This window comes from Oryctolagus cuniculus, chromosome 9 (assembly GCF_051225735.1).
Source record: "Oryctolagus cuniculus isolate XC-2025 breed Fujian yellow rabbit chromosome 9, ASM5122573v1, whole genome shotgun sequence".
Classification (NCBI taxonomy): domain Eukaryota; kingdom Metazoa; phylum Chordata; class Mammalia; order Lagomorpha; family Leporidae; genus Oryctolagus; species Oryctolagus cuniculus.
The window spans coordinates 119,624,844-119,648,610 of NC_142875.1; the positions used below are offsets into that span (position 1 = coordinate 119,624,844).

The following is a 23,767-nucleotide window of genomic DNA, read 5'->3' on the forward strand; positions in this document are numbered from 1 at the left end:
ATGTGAGTGAGTGTGTGTATTACAGAGAGAGAGAGAGAGAGAGAGAGAGAGAGAGAGAGAGAGAGAGGTCTTCCCTACACTGGTCCTTTTCCCAAATGGCTGCAATGGTCAGGGCTGGTCCGAGCCAAAGCCAGGAGCCTGGCTCTCCATCTGATCTCCCAAATGCGGAGCAGAGGATTCAAAACTACTTTTGACTGCCTTAAAAGGAACTGGAAATTAGGGTTCTTATCTAAATCCTGAGGTTATTGGCTGTATACAAGTTCTTATCAAAGTTGGATTGTAACACTGAAGGCCAGCTGACAGATCTAAAATCCCATCTTATTGTCAAAAAGAGCTTCACTTCACTGAGTGCTTTGCATGTCAGTGACCTCGTGAGAGGCTTTGCTTCCTCCAGCACCCGGCACCACTGCTCACTCTTTTCTTCCTTTGCCGGTCTTGTCACACCCCCTGAGCCTTATGCTGGATGACATTGTCATTCCTGACAATCAGTGTCACGTACGCCTTTACCTTCAACATGCACAGGAAGACTTGACCAAGCCCACACCTAACTGCCATTCACTAACCTCATTTATTTGAGGGGAGAAGTCTAAGTAAATCTCCATGAATGTTAATTTTGAAGAAAAGACTCGCATGAGGCTGAAAGAAAAATGTTTATTTGTAACAAAACTGTATATACAGAGATTTATGAAGATCGCATTCCTTACTGAATTATGATAAATCTGATAGAAAAGATTGCAAATATACTTGTTGCTAAAAATTTGCATAGATTTATCATACGGTAAGGTACAAAATCAAAGTGTTGGAAGTAACTCAGTCCATTGCTTTGAGTTCAGAGCTTAGAGTCAAACACAATATGCACTTTTGATTTCCCATTCAGCCTTGAATGAGAAACCATGGCAGATGTAAGCTGTGACATAATTTGTATATCATCACTTAGGTAATAAATAATCCTAAAATAAGTTCACTGAAGTTTCATTACAATGTTCCCTAGGCTATAGCTCAGAAATAATAGTCATTACAAGAGAAAGAATTGTGGAGATTGAATTAATATTGAAAATGCTTCCGGGAGGAATTAGGCATATTCAATATTTCATACTTTAAAGAATAATAAAGACTTCAAGGAAAGTTCTATTTTTTTTAAAGATTTACCTATTTATTTGAAAGTCAGAGTTATAGAGGGAGGTAGGGAGAGAGAGAGAGACAGAGACAGAAAGAAAAATCTTCCATCTGCTGCTTCACTCCCCAGATGGTCTCAACAGCTGAGGCTGGGCCAGGCCAATGCCAAGAACTCCATCCAGGTCTCCCACATGGGTGCCTGGGGCCCAAGCACTTGGGCCATGCACTGTGGATTTTCCAAGCCATCAGCATGGAGCTGGATCATAAGTGGAGCAGGGATGTGGCTCTGTGGGGTAGCGGGTAAAGCCACCACCTACACTGCCGGCATCCCATATGGGCACCAGTTCGAGTCCCTGATGCTCTGCTTCTGGGAAAGCAGTAGAAGATGGCCCAAGTCCTTGGGTTCCCTGCACCCACATACGAGACCCAGAAGGAGCTCTTGGCTCCTGGCTTCAGATTGGCGAAGCTCTGGCCTTTCTCTCTCTCTCTCTCTCTCTCTCTCTCTCTCTCTCTCTCCCCCTTTGACTCTCTGTAACTCTGTATTTCAAATAAGCAAACAATTATTAAAAAAAAAAAAAAAAAAGTGGAGCAGCCATGATATAGATCAGTGTCCATACGGGATGCTGGCATGGTGGGCAGCAGCTTTGCCTGCTACATCACAGTGCCAGCCCCCAAAATTGTATTTTTTTTAAACTGGAAAATAAGAAATTTTGTAATTCAGCTGATTTGATGAAAGAAAATACTAGAATGCCAAGTCAGCATTAATACAAGAATGTCTTTCCTTCCTTGTGGGCACGTATTGGAATGCAGTCATCGAGAGAATCTACCTAGCACGTGCTTTCACTGTAGAAAGATCATGTTTCTCACTCTCATGACACCGGAGCACACTTCTGCACAGGCACTGGGGAAACGTTGAAATAAAGGTTGAAATAAAAATGTTTTTCTCAAGGTCATGATTGTCCAGATAAATAGAAAAGAAGTTCTTGCCACACACTGTGATATTTTAGATTATCCCTCACCTCTTTTGTAACCCATTCCTGCAGTTTATAGAACAATCCATTAACATGTTCTTCCTGAAGAGAACTAATCCCTTGTCTTACTGAACATCCTGCAACCTAATATGTATCTGAGCCTTTCAAAAATGCTATACTTCCTTTCATTAATAACTCTCCTAGCACTGAATATAATAATAACCATCGCTCACACAAGATGCGATTGACACATTCATAAAGTATCTGTTCCTCATTGAAAGTAATAACTGCTTTCCACGCGGGTGAAAATATTTACATAGTCCCCAAGCACCACATTGCATAAATGAAAACTGGTTTCCTTTCCCATTTATGTCGAGTACTCCTGCAAGCGTCTTGCCAGTTCGCTGTGTTTCATTTTCTCCGTGAATAGTGCATCAAATGCTTTCTTCTGTCTTGGAGTAAAGTAGTTTAGCCAATCACCCACCACTCCTGGAAAAATTGGAAATGCATCAGATAAGAACAAATTCAAATGTGTAATATTCACAAAAGAAGTTAGCTTTATAACAAAATGTATCTCTTGGTGATAATGGGGGGATTAAAATTTGGTTTCTTATCTGTTGTTTCTAGTTTCTTTTTCAATGGTGGTATATCCTCTTGTGGGTTTTTTTATTTTTAATTTTTTATTTCCTATTTGAGAGAGAAAGAGATAAACAGAGACAGAGCTCCCATCTGCTGGTTTAGTCCTTAAGTGCCCACAAAGGCTGGGGCTGGGCTGAGGCAAAAGCCAGGAGCTGGGAATTCAAGAAAGATCTCAAATAAGGGCAGAAACCCAACCACTCAAGCCATCACTGCAGCCTCCCAGGGTCTGAATTAGAAGGAAGACAAAGTCAGGAGCCACAACTGGGCATCAAAGCCAGGCATTGCAATGTGGAATTGGGCATTGTGGCTCAGCTGCTAGGCCAAATCCCTGCCACTGTGCAGTTTAAAAAGTTGTTTCTTAAACATGATAGATTTTACTGTAGCAAGAAAAGAAGTTTCAAACCTAAAGTTAAAAGAACCATACAATAGACAATATGGACATAAGATTTATTTCCCTACTGGGCATCCGCAAAGCAGAAGCTGTGATGGTAACCTGTCACAGGGGTGAGTAACTGGTCACACTTTCAGGAAATTTATTTTATAAAATTAATTCCAGAAAACTGAAGACAAACACCAAGCGACTTGTGTGACATCCTCACCTTTAATATACGGTGTTCAGTGATTAAGGTTAGAGAAATACTTCACACAGTCCATCAGCCCTCGTTGACCACACAAAGTCCCTTTGTCAGCACTGGCCACAGGATCAACCCTTGTCACTTCCACTACACACACCGTACCAAACCCCAGCCCTGGCTCTTGCCCACCGTGGTCTTTTGCCATTTTGGTTCTCAAGCTGCATCCCAGGGGTCCACAAACATTAGAGCCAGAGGTACATCACTCCAGCCCTTCCCAGAGTGTCTTACGTGGCTTTCTGTTCTTTCCTTGCCAACTGGCTTATAAACTCTCCCAAATTAGGGACTGTGGTGGATTATTCACGTGTAATCCTGCATCGCCTACCCCAGTGCTGACCGGCAGCCAATGGGGTGTGCAGGAAACACACTGTAACTTGCTTGGATGTGAGACGATGTCACCCACAGCAAAGGAATATACCACAACTGAGGCAATGTCACTGTTGCTTCTTCCTGAATTTAAGAAGGTGCAAAGAGGAATTCTGTTGGGAAATAAAAAGTGGAGGTGAGAGGGACAGGGAAAAGAGAGTAGAACTGGAGGGCAGATGTCAGAGCCAGGAAGTGACATCACTTCTAAAACACACACCGAGATGGGCACAAAGCTAACACCATGAAGCAAAAGAGTGAAAAGTCCTGGCCACTTAACAAGAGTCTCTGGGTCTCTGGTCCATCCTAGCTCTGCCTTCCAGCTGGCCTATCCCTGTCCCTGAACCACTGTAGTCTTCCTTCATTTGCATGGATTTCTGCTGTTTGCTTGCCTTGATCTTTCACTCTGGATTTTACTATTTTTAAGGAAAAAATCCTCTAAAATAATATAGTAGTTATATATGTAGGTCACAGAAAATACAGATAAGCAAGGAAGAGAAGAGCCAAGGACTACACACAGCCAACATGGATAGCAGATTTGCTGACACACATTCTCCCAGGTGTTTTCTTCGTAAACATATGCATGTGTATAACCTACATTTAAAACTACACGATTATAACCTGCTTTTTGTGCTCATTTAATTTTTACTTTGATTTTATATTTATACATACATGTATAGTAAATATTGGAGGAAAATAAGACAAATAATGGATCAAAGAAGCAACTGAAAAGAAAATTAGAAAATATCTTAGGACAAACAAAAATGAGAATACAACATACCAAAATTTATGGGATACACCAAATGCAGTAGTAAGAGGGTAGTATTTAATAGCAAATGTCCATGCTCAACAAGAAGAAAGATCTCAAATAAACAACCCAACTTTACCACTCAACTAGTAAAAGAAGAAAAAATTAAGTCCAAAGTGAGCTAAAAGAAGAGTAAAGATTAAAGCAGAAATAAGCACACTAGAGAACAGAAAAACAAGACAAAATTAATAGAATGAATACTTCATCTTTTGGAAAGATAAACAAAATTGACTAACCTTTAGCTAGACTAAGAAAAGGCTCAAATAATTAAGCCTGTCTGCACTCAAATCTTGCCATTACCACACACTAGTCGTGTGACTTTGGACCAGTTCATCAGGTGCTTGGGTTCTCAGTAACACATGGAGACCATGAAAATCATCCTCCAGTCTATTGTCAAATTTAAATCAGATAAACAAGTCGTGCACCTGGCGCGTGGTAGGTGCTCAAGAAATGCCAGCTATGCTTATATAATCTATATTTTCATGACTTGATAATCAACTTCTGTATGGATGTGACTCAGTTTCTGATTAGAGATGATTTAAGTGCTTTCCAGGTTTTGTTATAAGCAATACTGCAACATCAATCCTGCCTTTGCATCTTTCCACACTCCTATAGTTTCTTCCCCTAATTTTTAATACATGTAGACCCTTGATCTTCTCATTTGTCACCTTTTCTCTCTGTCCACCATAGTCCTTTCCAGATTAGCTCTATATCTGACTTCATATAGGCATAAATTCTCGTCTGTAATCAACGACTTTGAAGTGATTATTTTCAGAGGATGGATCCCCAACTCCCACTGCCTCCATCCAATGGAAGGAGTCAACTGAACAAGTTCTATTGGCCCATCCTGTGATTGTCTTTGAATAGCACAGACTTACCAACAGGCACTCTTGCTGACTAATGGAGTTAGACAGTGTCTACTGTTAATCTTATGGGCTTAGATCCAGTACAAGGAAAACATTGACTAGATGGAATTTAAATGCTCTGGAATTAATGTTGTTAGCTACAGTGATGTAGATTTGAGTTCACCTGGGGGTAATTGCTAGGGTTACTAGTGTGGCAGGTTAGAGATTAACTCATTCCTGTTCCAGTAAGATTTCACAAGTTTGTAGGATAAGACTGTCAATATTGATTATCTTGTTAATCAGAATCTCAAAGGGCAGTAATAAAAGATGTCCACAGTAGCACTAAGTATCAGAATTTCCTTATTCTTCACTGCCCTCTTTACAAGATCTCTCCCAAAGTCTTTGTGATTCTCACCCTTTTGCTTATTTTGCTTTTCTTCCTGTATCCTTTTCTAAACTCTCCCTGACTTTCCCAGTCCCTCCTAATCTTTTCTTTGTCCCTGCCTCTTCACAGATTCCACATCCTATTGCTTCTACTCTCTATTCTCAAACTTCTTGGAAGAACAGTTCTTTTTAAATACCTTTAAAATTGATGCATTTTCATTTTATTTGAAAGGCAGAGATGCACATGGGTTTGGGACAGTGAAAGAGAGAGAGACAAAGGGAGAGAGGGAGAGAGGGAGGGGGAAAGAGAGACAAAGGGAGAGAGGGAGGGGGAAAGAGAGAGAGACAAAGGGAGAGAGGGAGGGGAAGAGAGAGAGAGAGAGAGGGAAAGAGAGAGAGAGAGAGAGAGAGAGAGAGAGAGAGAGAAAATATGAATCTTCCATCTGCTTGTTAACGCCCCAAATGCCTGCAGCGTCCAGGGCTGGTCAGGCTGAAGCCAGGAGCCAGGAACTACATCCATGTCTCTCATGAGGGTAGCAGGGACCCAAGCCTGGAGCCACCACCTGCTGCTTCCCAACATGTGCATTAGCAGGAAGCCGGACTCTGAAGCAGAACCAGGAAGTGAACCGAGCACTTTGACATGGGATCTGAGTGTTTCAAGCAGCACCTTAAGCCCGGAGCCAAATCCTCATCTGGAAGAATGGTTCTTCATTACTACTCCCCTTCTGTCCCTCTTAGGGCTTCAGACCCCTCAACCTGGCTTCCATCCCTATCGCTATTGCCATGTGGGATCCTGGTTTCCTCCTATTCCAGCTGATCTTTCATGGCTGCCCTTGGGCAGCTTCATCCCCTTTGATGTTGAGGTCTCCAGGTCTCCACCTGCTACCACTTTCTCCTCCTGCCCTTCTCACCTCCTCTGACAGTTCTACTGGGTTCCCCACCCTACAGAAGGCTCCTGAACTGACCTCTCATGGAGCTGCACCCCACAGTGTTCCATTCCCTCTTGTTCCAGGTAGGAACTCCATTGTTCCTTACCTGGAATGTGTTTCTCCCACACTATTTTCCTGGTAATATTCCACACAAGCCTTCAGCATGTCCCTACTCATGTTCTGACACACATTTGCTCATCTTACTGGCATAGCCATTCTCACCTTGTGTTATGGTCTACTTTATGATCTTCTAGAGGAAAAGGTTGTTTTTTATTCCAGAATTGATCCTTAGTTTCTAGCAGTAATAGTTTATTAATAAATGCTCACTCAATTGACTTCTCATCTCCTTAGCCTTGGTTTCGCAAATATAATAAAATAAAAAGGGAGCATCAAATAAAAAATAATAATTTGCAAACATAAGACAATATCTGTTCTACATGAGCTGGCAAAGTTTGCTTTTGGAGAGAATTATATTTGTTTGTGCCAAAGAAGGGACACAGGTATCTTTTTCTAGTAAGAAACGTGATTATATAAATATAGAACCTGTGGCCTTTTTAAGTTATAATATATCCCCCACCCTGATCTGAATAAAAATTCACATGGACTTTGAAACAATTCTCTGTTCAAATGCATCCAACATACCTCTAAGTTCAACCTGGGAAGATTATTTCCTTCTCTTCGAATCTCCCTGAGGAGTAACGTCCTCAGATAACCCCTGCTCCTCTCCCACCCCTTACTTGCTACCAGAGGCTGAGCTATCCAGGTGGTGGGCTTAGGAAAATGTACCCTCCATGCTCATCAGGGCCTTGCCATCTCCTGAGAAGAACACGTGGCACCTACAGCTTTCCACCAGGCCCCGCTAGCCTGTCCCCTCCGAGGAAGAGGACTGCGTTTGGTTGGCTGTGATTTCATGGCTATGTTTGTGTGATACAGGGTAATTTAACAGTGAATGCCCCAGCCTACAAGCCTGAGGCACATGTTTGATATCTAAGAGAATCTCTCGATCAGTTCCTAACTGGGCATGAAAATCTCACCTCTGGAAAAAATGCAATTCCTGGATTCCATTAAATAAATATTCACCAAAAGGTGACAATGAGCAATATACAGGGTGCATGATGGTGAAATGAGAGACTGAAAGGATGGCAATACAATCTTCTGTCAAACTTTACAAATTGTTTGGAATTAGGTCCACTACTACAGTAATAATGATTTTGTGACTTTTAATTTCTTTTATCTGAGTGAAGTCGAGCATCTTTGCTCTGGTTTATTGTTGGATAGCCCTTGCCTATTTTCCTATTGGACTGTGGTGCCTTTACTTTTTATTTGTTGAACTTTTACACAGAAAAGCCATAAAGCCTTTGACTATTATGTAAATTAAAAAATATTGAATCTCAAAAAAATTTTAAAAAAGAAAAAGAAAGTGGCAAAAATGAGACGATAGTCATCCCTTAGTATGGACAGGGACGGGTTCCTGGACCCCATGTATACCAAACTCTGCAGATGTTCAAGTCCTTCATATAAAAAATGCTGTAATCTTTCCATATAGCTTATGTACATCCCCCATTCTTTAATTCACCTTAGGTTACTTATTGTGACTGATCAGTGCAAGTGTTCTGTCAATGATTGTTATACTATATTGTTTAGGCAACAATGACAGGAAAAAGTCTGTTCATGTCTAGTACAGATGCAATTCTTCTCCTAATATTTTTGTTCTGCATTTGGTTGAGTCCACACCTACAGAACCAGCAGATACAGGGGACCAACCGCACTCCCCAATATACACCCCAGACCCAGCGCCAAATCTTCTGGCTTACCTTTCCGGAATACCAGGCTCCGGTTAGATGTGAGTGCACAGATGGTATGATTGGGGTCACAGTTTTCTTTGATTGCATTAGTTTTCATTTCATTGAATGATGCTTTCCAGGCAATCTTATTAATGTCACTGTCACTCACGTTTATGCCAAGAAAAGTTGTTATTTTCTTTATATTCTTAGGAAGATCCTGAGCAGTAAGCAGATTTAAAGAAAAAGTAGAAGTTTTATCAAAACAGCAAATATATCCTCTGAAACCTCAAAGCAGAATTCATTGACTTCCTATTTTAAATTAATTTGATTTAAATTTTGATCGTTAAACACTAGAGAAGACTTACTTTCTTCATTTCTTCGTAGAATATAATTAGAACATTTTTGTCATTTTTGTGCTCTTCCCAGCTTAAAACATGATCAAACCAGGATCCATACACAACTGGAAGAAAAACAAATTCTTGGCTGATTATTAAATAGTATGACTTTTGTCTCTGGGTTCTTCCCACCATGGTGAAGAAGTCAACTTGATGCACATACTTTTTGGATGCTGGAGTTAAAGTTTTCCTTCAATGAGTGCAATTTCACTATTATTTCAATTAGATATGATCCTGAATACCAATATATTTTAATAAGCTCAGTGTCTTAACCACTGCACCAACTACTACTTGCCCCTAAATGTATTTGAGAGGCAAAGAGAAGGACAGGGAGAGAGGGAGAAGGAGAGGTGAAGAGAAGGGGAGGGGGAGGGAGAGAAAGAAGAGTCAGGACTGGGCCAAGGCCAATGATGGTTACAAGGAAGCCAACCCAGATCTCCCATGTGGGTGACAGGAGCCCAACTGCTAGGGCCAACCCTACTGCCTCCAAGATCTACATCACTAGGAGCTGGAGTTAGGAGCCAGAGCTGTGTATCTAACCCAGGTACTCTGATTGGATCATTGAACATCTCCACTGGCAACTTAATCACTCCTATAAACTTTTTAAGAAAATGAATCTAGGGGCCGGTGCTGTGGCATAGTGGGTAAAGCCTCTGCCTGCAGTGCCCGCATCCCATATGGGCACTGGTTCGAATCCCAGCTGTGCCACTTCTGACCCAGCTCTCTGCTATGGCCTGGGAGAGCAGTGGAAGATGATCCAAGTCCTTGGGCCCCTGCACCTGCGTGGGAGACCTGGAAGAAGCTCCTGGCTCCTGGCTTCAGATCAGTCCAGCTCCGACAATTGCGGCCAATTGGGGAGTGAACCAGTGGATGAAAGACCTCTATTTCTCTCTCTCTCTCTTTCTCTGCGTCTCCTTCTCTATCTATGTAACTCTGCCTTTCAAATAAATACATCTTTTTTTTTTTTTAAATAATCCATTTCCTTATCTTAGGACAAGTCTGAAAATAGAATCTTTGGGATTCATCTTTGGTTGATATTAATTCTTTATAGTTGTTATTAAATGACAGGCTTAAGAAAACCTCCAGGACTTAAAAGTAAAATATCATGCAAAATAACTTCTTTGGTAGTGATGATTAACAACAAAGAGGTACTTCTATTATCTCATGAAGTTGACTAGCTTGAATCATAAAGCATAAAACAGTAATTTAAAATATTGTAATATATATCATTCCATGCATCTTTATCATCCAAAATTTAAATTCTAGTTAATGTCCCAAGCATAAAAGAATTGCTCTACCAGTAATTTCCTGATGATCTACTGACTTCTGTTTCATTGAATAATCATTTATTAAACCATTAGTGTCTGCCAGACATTGCCCAGACATTTTGAACATAAAAGCTTTGAATAAGTTGGATTATAATTAAATCCAAAGTAATTGCAATTTTTCATCTTTTGAGAAAACAAAGGGTAAGAAAACAACCATGTATTTTTAAAACAAGAATTTCTGGAATTACCACGGTGTTCAAGAGTCAGGCCAATATTCTACCCCAGGGACCCACATGGTTATGTAATAAGTGGTGCGTAAAGCGCTTCCCTGATAGTCTTTAGTTATCAGCAATCTTGGAGTATTTTCGTAGCTTACACAACAATTTATCTTACAATTACTCAAATGACCATGCCAATGATAAGGAATTCATCTTCTATGAATGACCAATCTTTTCCTAGATGCAAACACCTGTGGAAGACTGATTTTTCCCCACGGGTAACCTGCTTCCCCATACCAGCAGCCACGGCCCCGTCCTGGGGATGGCATCACAGTCTAGACCTGCTGATGCTGCACATGCCCCCGAGTCCTGGCCAGGAGTCTGGACCGGGAAAAGACCCAGCGTTACACTCTTGGCTAAGTGTAACTGACCTTGCATGTTATAGTCTTTGAGTAGAAAATGTATTGCAACACGCCTAAGAATGGATCGAAGAACAACCATTGAGAGCAGAGTCTGATCATATAATTTGAGAGCCAGCTGTTCTATTAACAACTAATTAATTTATAACCCTCACTCTGCAAAATGTCTTAAGCCTGCCCAAAGAACTTCACAAAATTGGCTGCCTGTGCCTTCCCTGCTAATATAGGAAAGTGTATTAATCCTATATTTGCAAGATGTTTTTAAGAGGGTTAAAATTTTTAAATGGCAGTTTTAAATCAGAATCTTCCTCTGGTAGCCTTAAAGGAAATGTAGTTTCCACAACAGAGAACCAAAAGCCTCCTCATCTTGTAAAGGCTTTTCCCCACATCCTTCTCCTAGTTATAGAACCATCCCACCACTGCTGACCTGTCTGCCTGCATTGCCCTCTCTCTGCTCCTCCAAATTACTCTTTCTCCTGAATGCCCCCCAATAGAAGTTGCTCTCTCCACCCAACCAATGTGTCTTAGGGGTCTGGAGAGTGAGTCAGAAATCTCACTGCACCCTAGAAACTTCCAGAACCCTTCTCACCTAGAGTCCAGGCTTCTCTGAGGTTCATGTCCTTAGGCTATCCCACTCTTCCATTCCTTGTCTCGGTCATCAGGTGGGCCCTCTGGTCACTTTAAGACTCAGGTTAGGTCACCATCTTCAGTGTCATCTCACATCTTGTCATCAGCTGTCATGGCTTCCATGGATAGCTTCTAGAATACGCTACTCTCACCATTTTTGTCCCTTTCTATCTTCACTTTCTTCCCCTTATGCATTCCTACGATCACTTTCTTGCCAATACCTTCTACCTCCTTGCCACTTACTGTTTATTTTAATCAACCAAAAAAAGCCACTCAGTATTGAATCAAAATACTTCACCTTCTTGTCTTCTCTCCCATTCTCCATTGCTGCTGCAGAAGCTTCTATGTCCTCATGTACACCTCTGCAAATGCATTTTTCCAACTGTAATGGCTCCAAGGTCCACTAATAAACCATTTGTCCTACATGAACATGCTTCATTCTTCACAAAGGCTATTTCAAACCTTCCCCACTTTCTGCAAATCTTCTCACCTGCTCCAGTTCTAAAGAGTATCCTAGTTTCTAGTTTCTAGAAAGCACTCTGAAAATAGTAGTGTGGAAAAGCAAAACTCTTCGGAATGAAGTGGCCTGGGAAATAGAACTTGAATACGAGACTGAAGAGGGTGTTGTTGAATAAAAGGAGAGTAGCTTGCTATTAGGTCCATTGAGTTTTTGCATTGTCCTGATATCACCAGAACACACTTTATAGTTATTGACTAACTTGAAAGCTTATGTGTATTTATAAACTCTGTGAAAGGTCAATTAGATGGTTACATAAATGTCTAGCTATCAGTCTCTTAACTATATTGTCTCTTCATAGAACTCAATCTATATCTATATTTAGCAAGGGATCCAGGATGTTATGATGCCTTAGTTGTAAAATAATCTCCTTAGATAAACACTTGTATGAAACTGTTTAAGTCTTCTGTGTCTAGTAGAATAATCAACAAGTAGATCTCTATAGCATATTTCAGCTGCTACTTAATTTAAGTCTCTAAGCAAATGAATCCTATGAAGCGCATCATTTTGTTAGTCCTTATTTGTACTAGGAGTGCAGACCTTAGAACGCTCAAATGACTTGCTCCACAGTTATAGTCAAACTTGATGTCTTGTCTTCTGCCTCCATGGCCTGCTCTCTCCACTACACACGTTCTCATTTGCAAGGCATGCAACTCCCTCCGAAAGTCTTTGAAGAACATCCCTGAAACATGGTCACATACAGATGAGGGAACTTCAAAAAGCTTGTGGGGAAATTTTGGTACAAAAAGTTGAAATCCATGCATAGTTGTTCACAACATGCCTTGCCCCTGAGCTTGTGGAAGACCCCTTCATAAAATACACACATGCACAGAAAATAAATGATCCCTCTACCAATAGTGAAATGGCAAGCTACGGTTACCATCTCAGTAGATTTTTAAGAAATGCCCCTCACTAGGCTAATCCTCCGCCTAGCGGCGCCGGCACACCGGGTTCTAGTCCCGGTCGGGGCGCCAAATTCTGTCCCGGTTGCCCCTCTTCCAGGCCAGCTCTCTGCTGTGGCCAGGGAGTGCAGTGGAGGATGGCCCAAGTACTTGGGCCCTGCACCCCATGGGAGACCAGGATAAGCACCTGGTTCCTGCCATTGGATCAGCGTGGTGCGCCGGCCGCAGCGGCCATTGGAGGTGAACTAACGGCAAAGGAAGACCTTTCTCTGTCTCTCTCTCTCACTGTCCACTCTGCCTGTCAAAAAAAAAAAAAAAAAATGCCCCTGCACTGGCATTTCTGTGGAGCATTTATAGAAAACTGATCTCCAGATCAGGAGCAGTGACAGTCCTGCTCCAGCCGGGCCTCCTTAGACCACAGCAAGCTGTGCTCTGCCTTCTACCCATCACACAGCAAGGAGGATGCGCCTGATAGAAGCTTGCCCAGCAGGGAGGGCCGGGGACCCTCAGTGTGGAATAAGGGTAGACAGACACGGCATTTCTTGTGTTGAGGAAAAGCAGACTCGAGGTCTGTTCTAAGAACAATAATTTATGTATTTAAACTCTGCTGATTCCAAAAATGGAATTGAGGTGGAGTGAAGCACGCTATCTCCAAATATTTAGAAGGCGATCGTGGGAAAGTGGAATTAATGATCGGAAGACCTCTTGCTTTCTGGATAGACGATGGCCCAGAATGAAGTGCGAAGATTTTGGAGCGGACACCTGGCTTTAAATCTTGGATCTGCTCCTTGCTGGTTATGCATCAGTGGACAAGTTACTTGGCCTCTCAAGGTTTGCATTTTCATTTTTTTCAGTTATAAAATCAGGATAACAACATCTACCTATGGTCCTCAAGTGAGGATGAAATGAGATAATGTTAGCCTAGCACTTAGCTATGTGTCTGTATTCCACGGCAATTTTTTAAAAAATTTTTTACAAAACACCTTGCAAGTCCCAAGATGCAATATATGGTTTCAAGGGTTGATGAACCTGCAGCAAGGGTTAAGATGGCCAAGGTCATAGTGCACGACTCTGGGGGTCCTGCATGGGTGATCCACACATCAGATGGGTGACTAGATAAGTTTTAAAATATCTGTCATTCCTGATTCTAACTAGATGTGGATCAGTAGCGAAGGAGGAAAACAAATCCGAAAGAGAAGTCACAAGGGTGTGAGCTTAACGACTTCTACAGAGAGCAGAGCAAACAGAATGAAGCCATTGTGGGTGAATTGTCCACATCCTCACATTAACTGGGCACCCCTGCTGTTACTTCGCTGATGTTAACAAGTCAAAGTTTCACACTTTACAAGCAAAACAGCGCAATTAGCAGTGAGGATCTAGCCCAGCCCAGTGAGAGACAAGAACTTCTCCGTGTTCTAGCTATTTCTAACACATGTCTCCTCTAAACACTGCGCAGTCTTTGTATATTATTCTTGTTTACTAAAAGGCTTGGGAATTGAGACTAGTTTGCTTTGTAGCTTTTGAAGTGAGTCTTGGGGAGAGGAATACATTCCAAGGCCTTGCAGGGTGTTCTGCACAGCACAATGGAATCCTGTTCCACTGTGGTGTTTGCGGGAGGAATGACTTTCTGTTCGTTTTGATGAAGACAATTCTTTGAAAATTTAATTGTTTGTCTGGGGGAATGTGTGTGTGTGTGTGTGTCTCCTGTTAGTTTATTTGTGTTGCTTTACTTCCCAGCCAGGCATAGATGAGTTTAAGGCATGTGTCAGGGTACCTGTTCAGGTCTCTGCTTTCTCTTTTAACACTCTAATCAGTGCATAATTCTTTCAATGAAAAGACTCAAAATAAAAAATAATAATGCAAAAAACCCTAATGCTCATATCCAGATTTAATCTCTATTCTGACAACATAAAAACCAGTTCAATGAATCACTAATAAGGTCTACCTATTTGTGACAAGAAAGATTGAGAAAAAGCTGAGAAAGAATTTGCTAAGAAATAAAAGAGTGATGTGGTCAATGCATGTGTACTTCCAAAAACATGCAGTTAGAATTCAGCCAATGCTTTCCTTGTGAGCTAGAAAGTTCACTGCACATCACAAATAACAATGTTTGTGATATTTACCATCTCCTTGTAGGAACAGCTCTAAAAATGCAGCCCAGGTTTCCACGCTGGGAAGGCGGGGGTTATCTCTGTAGTAATGGAAGAGAGAAACAGCTGTGTCTTTCGGATTCCTCACAATGTAGATAATCTGTTAAAAAAAAATCAGTTTATTCTTGGGTGGAATTAACCGCAGTACTGCCACTTGGTGATGCCCTCATTCCACACTGGAGTGCTGATTGGAGTCCTGGATATCCCACTTTGATCCAGTTCTCTGCCAATGCACTCGGGGGACAGTAAATGATGGCTCAACTACTTGAGTCCCTGCCACGCACTTGGGACCCCCGGATGGAGAAGTTGGCTCCTGGCTTCAGTGTGGCCCAGGCTGATGTGCCATCTGGGAAGTAAAGAAGCAGATGGAAGCTCTCGCTCGCTCGCTCTCTGTTTCTCCACCCCATACCTCCAAATAAATAAATAAATCTTTTTAAAAACCGTCCTAAAAGAAGCAGCTCAAATCCCAAGATGTGCAAATCTCAAGATTTTGGTAGCTCCCACTGCGAAGTACAGACAGACTTGGGTCAGAATCTCTTACAACTTAACATGCGTAAGAACCATCGGGGATCTTAGGAAACTGCGAACATGGATTCAGGGGCACCGGAGGAAGCCTGGTATCCTGCCAGCATTTCTCACAAGTTCCCAGGTGCTGCTGATGCTGCCTGTCCACTGACCTCCCATTTTATATTTAGGGGCTAAATTCAGCCCTAACTTTTAGGAACATATACAGGGAAAACCCTATCATTTGCAGGAAAAAAAAAAATACTTTTAAAATATCCATGTATTATGCAATTGATTTACATGTAGTCAGATTTCTTACAAATTAAGTATACTTATTTATAGGACAAATAATGTTTTCTTCTAACATTTAACCCTTGAAAGAGTAGGGAATCAGAGACATCCTTCCAGTTTCCATAAACATGGCAACTTCAGTTTAATTCAATGCACTATTTATTTAGTATCTACTGTATACCAGACATTATGCATTGTTCTAGGTCCAATAAATGTAATGAGGAGGAAGACAAAATGGTCTCAGTGCCCTCAGTACTTATCGAGTGAGGCAGGCAGATAGTCAAATGTGCCCTCGCCAATGCAGTGTAACAGGGGAAGCCTTAGGCGGAGTAGGGGCGTATGAGCAGCCTCAGGACACCAGAGTGAGAAACCTGATGGAAGAGGAATATTCTGAACCACGTTCAACATTCGGTGAGTACAAGATGTTCTTGCTTTTTCACCAGCAATCAGGGCGGACACATTTTACTTCGATAAGAGAGTTTGCTGAGTCATTTTCAATCCATAACTAGCTTTCTGAGTCATGTTCACAGTCCAGGGACTGTGGGGTCCACACGTACAGTGCCTGATCCTCTTTGAGAGACGACTAAAGGTCACCGTGGGCAGCAATGAAAACCACCTTTACCCCTCTCCACGACCCTTTCTTTATCCCAAGAGATAATGTGGACTAACCCACCCAGTAGGCTTTCTCTAACTGCTCTAGGCCTCCTGAGCAGGTGCACAGAGTCCCAAGATTCAGAGAACATTCTCAATATTCCCCTGCCTTCGCGAAAAGGGACACAACTGGGAAAGCCTCAGTCATGCAGTTGGACATATTTGGATGAAGAAAAGAATTATTTAGGGCTTTGGAGACCCCCACACCCCTGCAAATTACGTGTCCATATACCCACTGGGAAAGAACGCAACCCATGATCACATGTTTTGCCAGAGAATATGTGGTAACTTCAAAAAGTTCATGGAAAATGGAATTAACAGATAGGCTTATTTTGGTACAAAATTTCTGAAATCCATAATATTTGCATATTATAAGAAATTAGGATAATTATGGAGGAGGTTGGAAGATTACAAGTGGACACAAATATTAAAACATCAGGAAATGAACTAGAAAGCATGCATTTTATAGAAGAGAGTTCACAAACATCAAAGTGGAGAAACAAGGGGCAGATGTTTGGCACGGCAGTTAGCATGCCACTTGGGGTGCCCACATCCCAGGTCGGAGGGCTGCATTTCCAATCCAGCTTCCTGCTGGCGCAAACCCTTGCAGGTGATGGCTGAAGTACTTGGGTGCCTACGCTCACACAGGACACCCAGATGGAGTTCCTGGCTCCTGGCTTTGGCATGGCCTAGCCCCAGCTGTTGCAGTTATTTAGGGAGTGAATCAGAGCTCTGTCTTTCTCTGTCTCTCTGCCTTTCAAATAAACAACAACAACAAAAGGCATTAACTTAATTTTTTTTTACAAAAATAGGAGAAACAAGGATTAGGAAAAACATAGAAGGCCAAGTAGGGTTGAGAGTTGGTAGGGAAAGACTGGGGGAGGCACTCACAGCCTGGTAGGCCCTGCCTGGGCAAGGAAGGCTGGTTGAGCTCCAGCTCCCAGGAGCTCAGCCCTCAGTGACAGTGAGCAGGCCAGTCCCATAGGAGGCTTGGGCCAGCAGAGAATCCAAGTCCCACAAGGCCATACTGTATCTCCAGGCTGCATCTTCGGTGTGGTGGATAAGAAACACCTTAACCTGTCTGAGCTTTGCTCTCTTTATCTAATGAAAGGAAAAACACCTACATTTGTCATTGTTGTAAAGCATATGGAACACATAGCTTAATGCCTGATAGACTCTCATTATCAACGTCACTGAAAGGTCCCGGGTCACGGTTATTGAACTGCCTGACTTCCGTTTCTCCATAAACCTTCAATCTTCTCTTCATCTCTCTCTCTCTCTCTCTCTCTCTCTCTCTCTCCCTCCCTCCCTCTCTCTGTCTCTCTCTCTCATTTCTCTAGTTCCTCCTTTCCTTCTCTGTCTTAGAAACCATCTGTTTGCAATGAAAATGACTGGTTGCGTGAGAGTGCAATCAAGTTAATACACCCTCCCCAATTCGGACAGATTTGCCACAGACAGAAGCAAAACTCCATGACATGTTATCTCCAGTTGATTGTGTTTACTTTTGTTTGGGCAGAAGAGTAGGTGGTGTGCACACAGGCATTGTGGTCACAGAATTACAATCGAGGGAAGATCAGCTTTGGTTTATGCACATTTTGCTTGGAGGTTGCTTGGGTTTTGCTGCTTAGATTACAGCTGATGCTGTTGAGAGACTTCATTACTGCAAACTGGTTCCAGCTGTCACATGTATCGCATCTCTTGCCTTTACTTTTCAATTATTTATTTTAATTAAATAGAATTTGAAAAAAATGCTCTTATACACACAAAAGTACTTCTAGAAGTTCATGGAAAATTGTATTAAAAGATAAGTTAACTTTGGAGAAAAAATTGTTGAAATGCATGCAGCTTTTTCATAATACACATCTCCATGATTTTTTTGAAGACCTCTCTGTGCATGGATTTCAAAACTTGTTGCACCAAAATAAACTTTTAATTATATTTTCTATGAACTTTTACAAGTACCATTTGGTCTCTAAAGAAAATAAAATCCAACCTAACATCATACTATCAACAATCACTTGACTCATTAATACAACTAAATCTGGTCTTTTTAAACTTTTTATTTATTTATTTGATAGGCAAAAAGAGACAGAAAGACTCAAAGAGACAGCCATCTGGTTCATTCCCCCAAATACCTGCAAAAATCAGGCTGATCCAAGGAGCCCTGAGCTCAATCTAGGTCTCCCACATGGATGGCAGGCCCCCAAGTACTTGAACTGTCACCTGCTGTCTCCCAAGGTGTGCATTAGCAGGAAGCTGGACTCAGAAGTGGAGCTGGTACTCAAACCCAGACACTCCAGTATGGGATGTGGGTGTCCCAAGTGGCAGCTTTACTGCTGTACCATACAGTCTTTTTTTTTTTTTTTTTTTTTTGACAGGCAGAGTGGACAGTGAGAGAGAGAGAGAGAGAGAGAGAGATAGAAAGGTCTTCCTTTGCCGTTGGTTCACTCCCCAAATGGCCGCTTCAGCTGGCACGCTGCAGCCGGCGCACTGCGCTGATCTGAAGCCAGGAGCCAGGTGCTTCCTCCTGGTCTCCCATGTGGGTGCAGGGCCCAAGCACTTGGGCCATCCTCCACTGCACTCCCGGGCCACAGCAGAGAGCTGGACTGGAAGAGGAGCAACCGGGACAGAATCTGGCACCCCAACCGGGACTAGAACCCGGGGTGCCAGCGCCGCAGGCAGAGGATTAGCCTAGTGAGCTGCGGCGCCAGCCCCATACAGTCTTCTATCTGCTGTACCCTTATTCTTCTTTTTAGGTCCCTCTGTATGTATATTTAGCTAAACAGGCAGTAGAAATGGACTTTAAAATGCAGCTTCTACTTACCATTATCCCATAAACGTTTCTCCAGGAAAAAAAATTGCAATAAGAAAAATACAAAAGTAGAAAACATTCTTTTAAATTAGAATACATTTCTAAAATAATACGTGTCCTATAAAAATGTCCTGAGATAACTATTCTTCACTGTTTATATTAAAATTTATATTTTTCCTTTTCTATATAATCCCTTGCAAAAATGATAGCTAAAACAATTAAAATTGGAGGGCATTTTAAGAAGTTCATGGAAATTTCATATTCCCAAAAAACTAGGCCTGAATTTCATTTTTTTGCATCAAAATAAACATTGTTTAATTCTATGATTTATCAGGCTTCTTGAAGTACCCCTGTACAAATGGCATTTGTTCTGTTGCTTTCAAGCTGTGTGGCAGAGCAGAAATCCATGCCAGACTCCCAAGAGTCGGCCCTTAGCCCCAGAATTTACCTTACATTGCTTTTGTTTAACATCCAAGGGTATCAGGTTGTAGCTCAAGTGCGTTGGAATTACCCTTCTCCCAGAATACATGTTTAGCTCTTCAAGTCTGGAAATGTCTCCCAATTCGATAGGAGGTGTGAGGGTAATTCTAGCGCTGGGAATATTCTCAATGATTTCTGCAACCCAGTGAGTACCTTGACGTAAACATAAAATGAAACACAAGTTTAATTAAATGTCACTCTTGATGAAACAAATATAGAAAATGAGCATACTGCAAAAGCAACGAAAGCATTAATTCTATCATACACGGTTATTATTACCGCCGACACCCCTTGAAACCTGTTGAGACACTTGAGATGCTAATTCATTTGGCAAGTGAATCACATCTTAAAGAGCTGAAGGGTTATGAAAATAACATGCTGTGGGCTCAGCTTGAAACCCTCTTCTATGGCCGCACTCAGCCCCAGACCCTCCCCCCTTGCCCAGATCATGCGGATCTTTCCAGAAGCCATGCCCACCGGTCCTGTGAGCTGGTGTATCACTGGGCCCTACCCCTGGTGGCACTGCTCACCCTTCTGTATCTCCCCAGCGTCTCAGCCCCTACCTTGATAGGAGCACCTTCTAGCACACAGTTGCCATCACTTGTGTATATGTCTATCTCCCCATTTCCCCTTAGAGAGAGACCATGAGCCTGCTCTGTGTGTGTGTGATGAGAGGAATTGTGAAACAAAGTATTTGAACCATGAATGTATGCTATTTCCAAACATCATAGAGCCATAAGCCTGTTACCATGGCGCCTGGAAGGACTACAACTCGATGTTTACAGAAAGCAATCGGGGGCAATGCTCCCATGCTTAGACAGAAGCAAACTGGAGCAGAGAAAGAGAATTGTGCAGAGGGTGGGGGGATGTTTTCTTTCTTTCTTTTTTTCTTTCTTTTTTTTTTTTTTTTTGACAGGCAGAGTGGACAGTGAGAGAGAAAGACAGAGAAAAAGGTCTTCCTTTGCCATTGGTTCACCCTCCAATGGCCGATGGCAGGAGCCAGGTGCTTATCCTGGTCTCTCATGGGGTACAGGGCCCAAGTACTTGGGCCATCCTCCACTGCACTCCCTGGCCACAGCAGAGAGCTGGCCTGGAAGAGGGGCAACCGGGACAAAATCCAGCGCCCCAACCGGGACTAGAACCCCGTGTGCCGGCGTAGCAAGGCGGAGGATTAGCCTAGTGAGCCATGGCGGCCGGGGATGTTTTCTAGTTTAGAACCAATGTCCCCAGAGAATCTGAATCAAGCCTAGTCTCCACTTACTTCCCTGTAACTTCAATGAGATACAATACGAAAACCTTACAGTGGAATAAATACTTAAACAGCACTCTCATTTGCATTGTATTTTAAGATTGACTTAGATTATAATGTTCATGTCTTAAATATTTATAGTTATACTGTTCATACCAATGTGAGTTATGAAGTAGTGATTTTTGTATTTTTACTGTCTTTTAATTAATTAATATTTGAAGGCAGAGAGACAGTGACAGAGACAGAGATCTTCCATCAGCTGAGTTACTCCTCATATGCCTGCAACAGCCGAGGTTGGGTCAGGCTGAAGCAGGAGCCGGGAACTCAGTCTGGGCCTGCCATGTGGTTGGCAGGTACCCACAGTCTGAGCCCTCACCTGTTGCCTCTCGGGGTATGCATTAGCAGGAAGCTGAAATCAAGAACACAAAGGGGACTCAAACACAGGCACTGTGCTATGGGAGGTGGGTGTCCCAAGCAGTGTCTTCACTGTTGTGCCAAGCACGTGCCCCCATATTATTTTACAAAACCCACTGACTTATTCTGATGAAGCAGAGAGAGTGTATATATACAGGGATTTTGTACCTGAAGGGGATATTTGGGTAGCTGCTGCTTTTAGATGGCAGGGGCTATTAATGTACAGCCACCAACAAGTACAGTGGAAGCTTATGTCTGATTGTTTGCATGTGGAATAACTTTGCCACCTGTTCTAAGAGCATTTAAAATATCATACATTGTGTTGGGCATTTACCATAGCAGTTAAGGTGCCACTAGGGATGCCCACATTGCTATATCAGAGTACTGGGTTCAATCCCACTCTGCTCTTGATTCCGGTTTCCTGATAATGTGCACCCTAGGGAGCAGCAGGTGATGGCTCAAGGACTCAGGTCCCTACTACCCACATGGGAGACCCAGATTGAGTTCTGGGCTCTTGGAGTACCCCTGGCCAAGCCCCAGTTGTTGTGGGCATTTGTTGAGTGAACTAGCAGATGGCAGATCTCTGTCCTCGTCCGTCTCTGTCATTCTGCCTTTAAAATAAATAAACAATTTAAAAAAAAAAAACCTAAGTACCATAAATTATTTTTTAAACTAGCACAGCAATTTTGAAATAAAAATAGAATTACCTATAACTTAATACATTTAATTTTACTTGGGGGGCATTCTGAGGGCAATTATTTAATTTCCCTTTGCGGCTATATTTTCCAAAAATAAAATATATATCTGGTTTATATTGATCCACAAAAACACCCCAAGGACTCTGGCCTTATGTGAATTTGGGATCTTCCCAGAGGGAGGGTCTCTTGGACCTCGGAAGAGGGGTCTGCATGTACCCACAGCTGAGGGGCGCTTGGTTCTTAGTTGCTGAACTCAGGCTAGCGAAGAGGCAGATGACATCCCGCATGTCAACCACTCTGTAAATAGCAACAACAGACAACTGGGTGTGATATACCCTGGTCACCGCAGAAAGAAAAATTACAGGCTGGCACTGCGCAGTGGGCGCTGTGCAGCTGCTTGTAACATTGGCATCACATATCAGAGTGTGGGGTCAAGACCTGGCTGCTCCGCTTCCGAACCACCTTCCTGCTAATATGCCTGGGAAGGCGGCAGAAGATGGCCCAGTTATTTGGGCCTCTGCCACTCATGTGCTAGACTTGGATGGAATTCCTACCTATTGTCTTTTTTTTTTAATGACTGCTTATTGTCTTGAGCCTAGCCCAGTTCTGGCTTCTGTAGCCATTTGGGAAGCAAACCAGTGTACAGAATTTCTCTCTCTCTCTCTGCCTTTCAAATACATAAATAAATCTTTAAAAAAAAAAAAAGAACAGGAAATAATATATAGCTAATTTGAATTATTGACAGGATGATATTATAATAATTGTCCTTTCATGGGTGTATACCTACAAGTGAGAATAAATTGGGAATTAAAATCTCCTTAATAATAAAAATATTTATGGTTCTAATTGGGACAGAAGAAAAATATCATTTATTTGTACATCAATCATTTAGTGTGAATTAAATAAACAATTATCACTATGTCTGGTACAAAGTATGATGAGAACTTTCTAATATTATAGACATTGTGGCTATTATATATCATACATATGTTAGAAACTAGAGATGTGAAAAAATTTTGGAAAATATATGTTTTGCAAAAATGATTATTATTTATCTCATTCCATTTCTCCATTTGAAAAAAAAAAATCACACAAAGTCAAGCTTACCAGATTTTGGATAGGAAACCAGAAACACATCATCTTCTCTCGCGTCGAAAGAATCGAGGGAATTGAGAAGCTCTTTTGAAGATGTGGTGGGCAAGAGCATGCCCTGGAAGGTATGGAGCTCACGGGGCAGCCTCTGTGATGACATCGCTCTCGGCTCTGTGAGGAACGGTCTTTCAAACAGTGCCTCTCCACAGGGAACACCGCAGATGTGGGGGTTGATCTGAACCCAAGCTCTGTGGCAGAGGAACCTCAAAATTACTAAACTGGCAATCCAACCAGGGGACCATATATATATACTTCTGCAATTCTGCACAAGAGTAATTTTTAAACCAGAACTGAGCCAAAGTCTCTTTTCAAAAATGATGTTATCTGAATTTTGCTGATAAGGTGTATTACAAAATGCTTCTTCCAACTTGACTCAACATAGTTTGTGTACAAAGCCCCAAGTTATCAGAACACAGCCGTTGTATTAAGGCACTAAAACTAATCAAATCCTTTGGCCTCATAAAGAAAGGCTTTTTGTGGCTGTCATGGATTATGTCACTGTGGAAATGATTAGAAAACTTAGATTTCTTCTTATTAATATTAACACTC

General features: G+C 42.0%; 1 protein-coding gene across 1 annotated transcript; it reads right to left on the bottom strand.

The window, feature by feature from the left end:
• Positions 1–631: 631 nt before the first annotated feature.
• LOC100341088 (sulfotransferase 6B1) lies at positions 632–23,450 on the bottom strand. Its single transcript, XM_089303925.1, has 6 exons — positions 23,174–23,450; positions 19,674–19,858; positions 14,941–15,067; positions 8,837–8,931; positions 8,502–8,688; positions 632–2,576 (listed from the first exon to the last, which is right to left on the bottom strand). The coding sequence occupies exons 1-6, from the start codon at positions 23,316–23,318 to the stop codon at positions 2,455–2,457; spliced, it is 861 nt and encodes a 286-aa protein (XP_089160051.1). The 5' UTR covers positions 23,319–23,450; the 3' UTR covers positions 632–2,454.
• Positions 23,451–23,767: the final 317 nt, after the last annotated feature.

Coding starts and splice junctions, on each gene's coding strand:
- LOC100341088 (XM_089303925.1), bottom strand. CDS start 23,318: ATGTCATCACAGAGGCTGCCCCGTGAGCTCCATACCTTCCAGGGCATG. Junction 19,859..23,173: donor GGTTTCCTATCCAAAATCTG/GTAAGCTTGACT, acceptor GTTTACGTCAAG/GTACTCACTGGGTTGCAGAA. Junction 8,932..14,940: donor GCTGTTCCTACAAGGAGATG/GTAAATATCACA, acceptor TTTTTCTTCCAG/TTGTGTATGGATCCTGGTTT.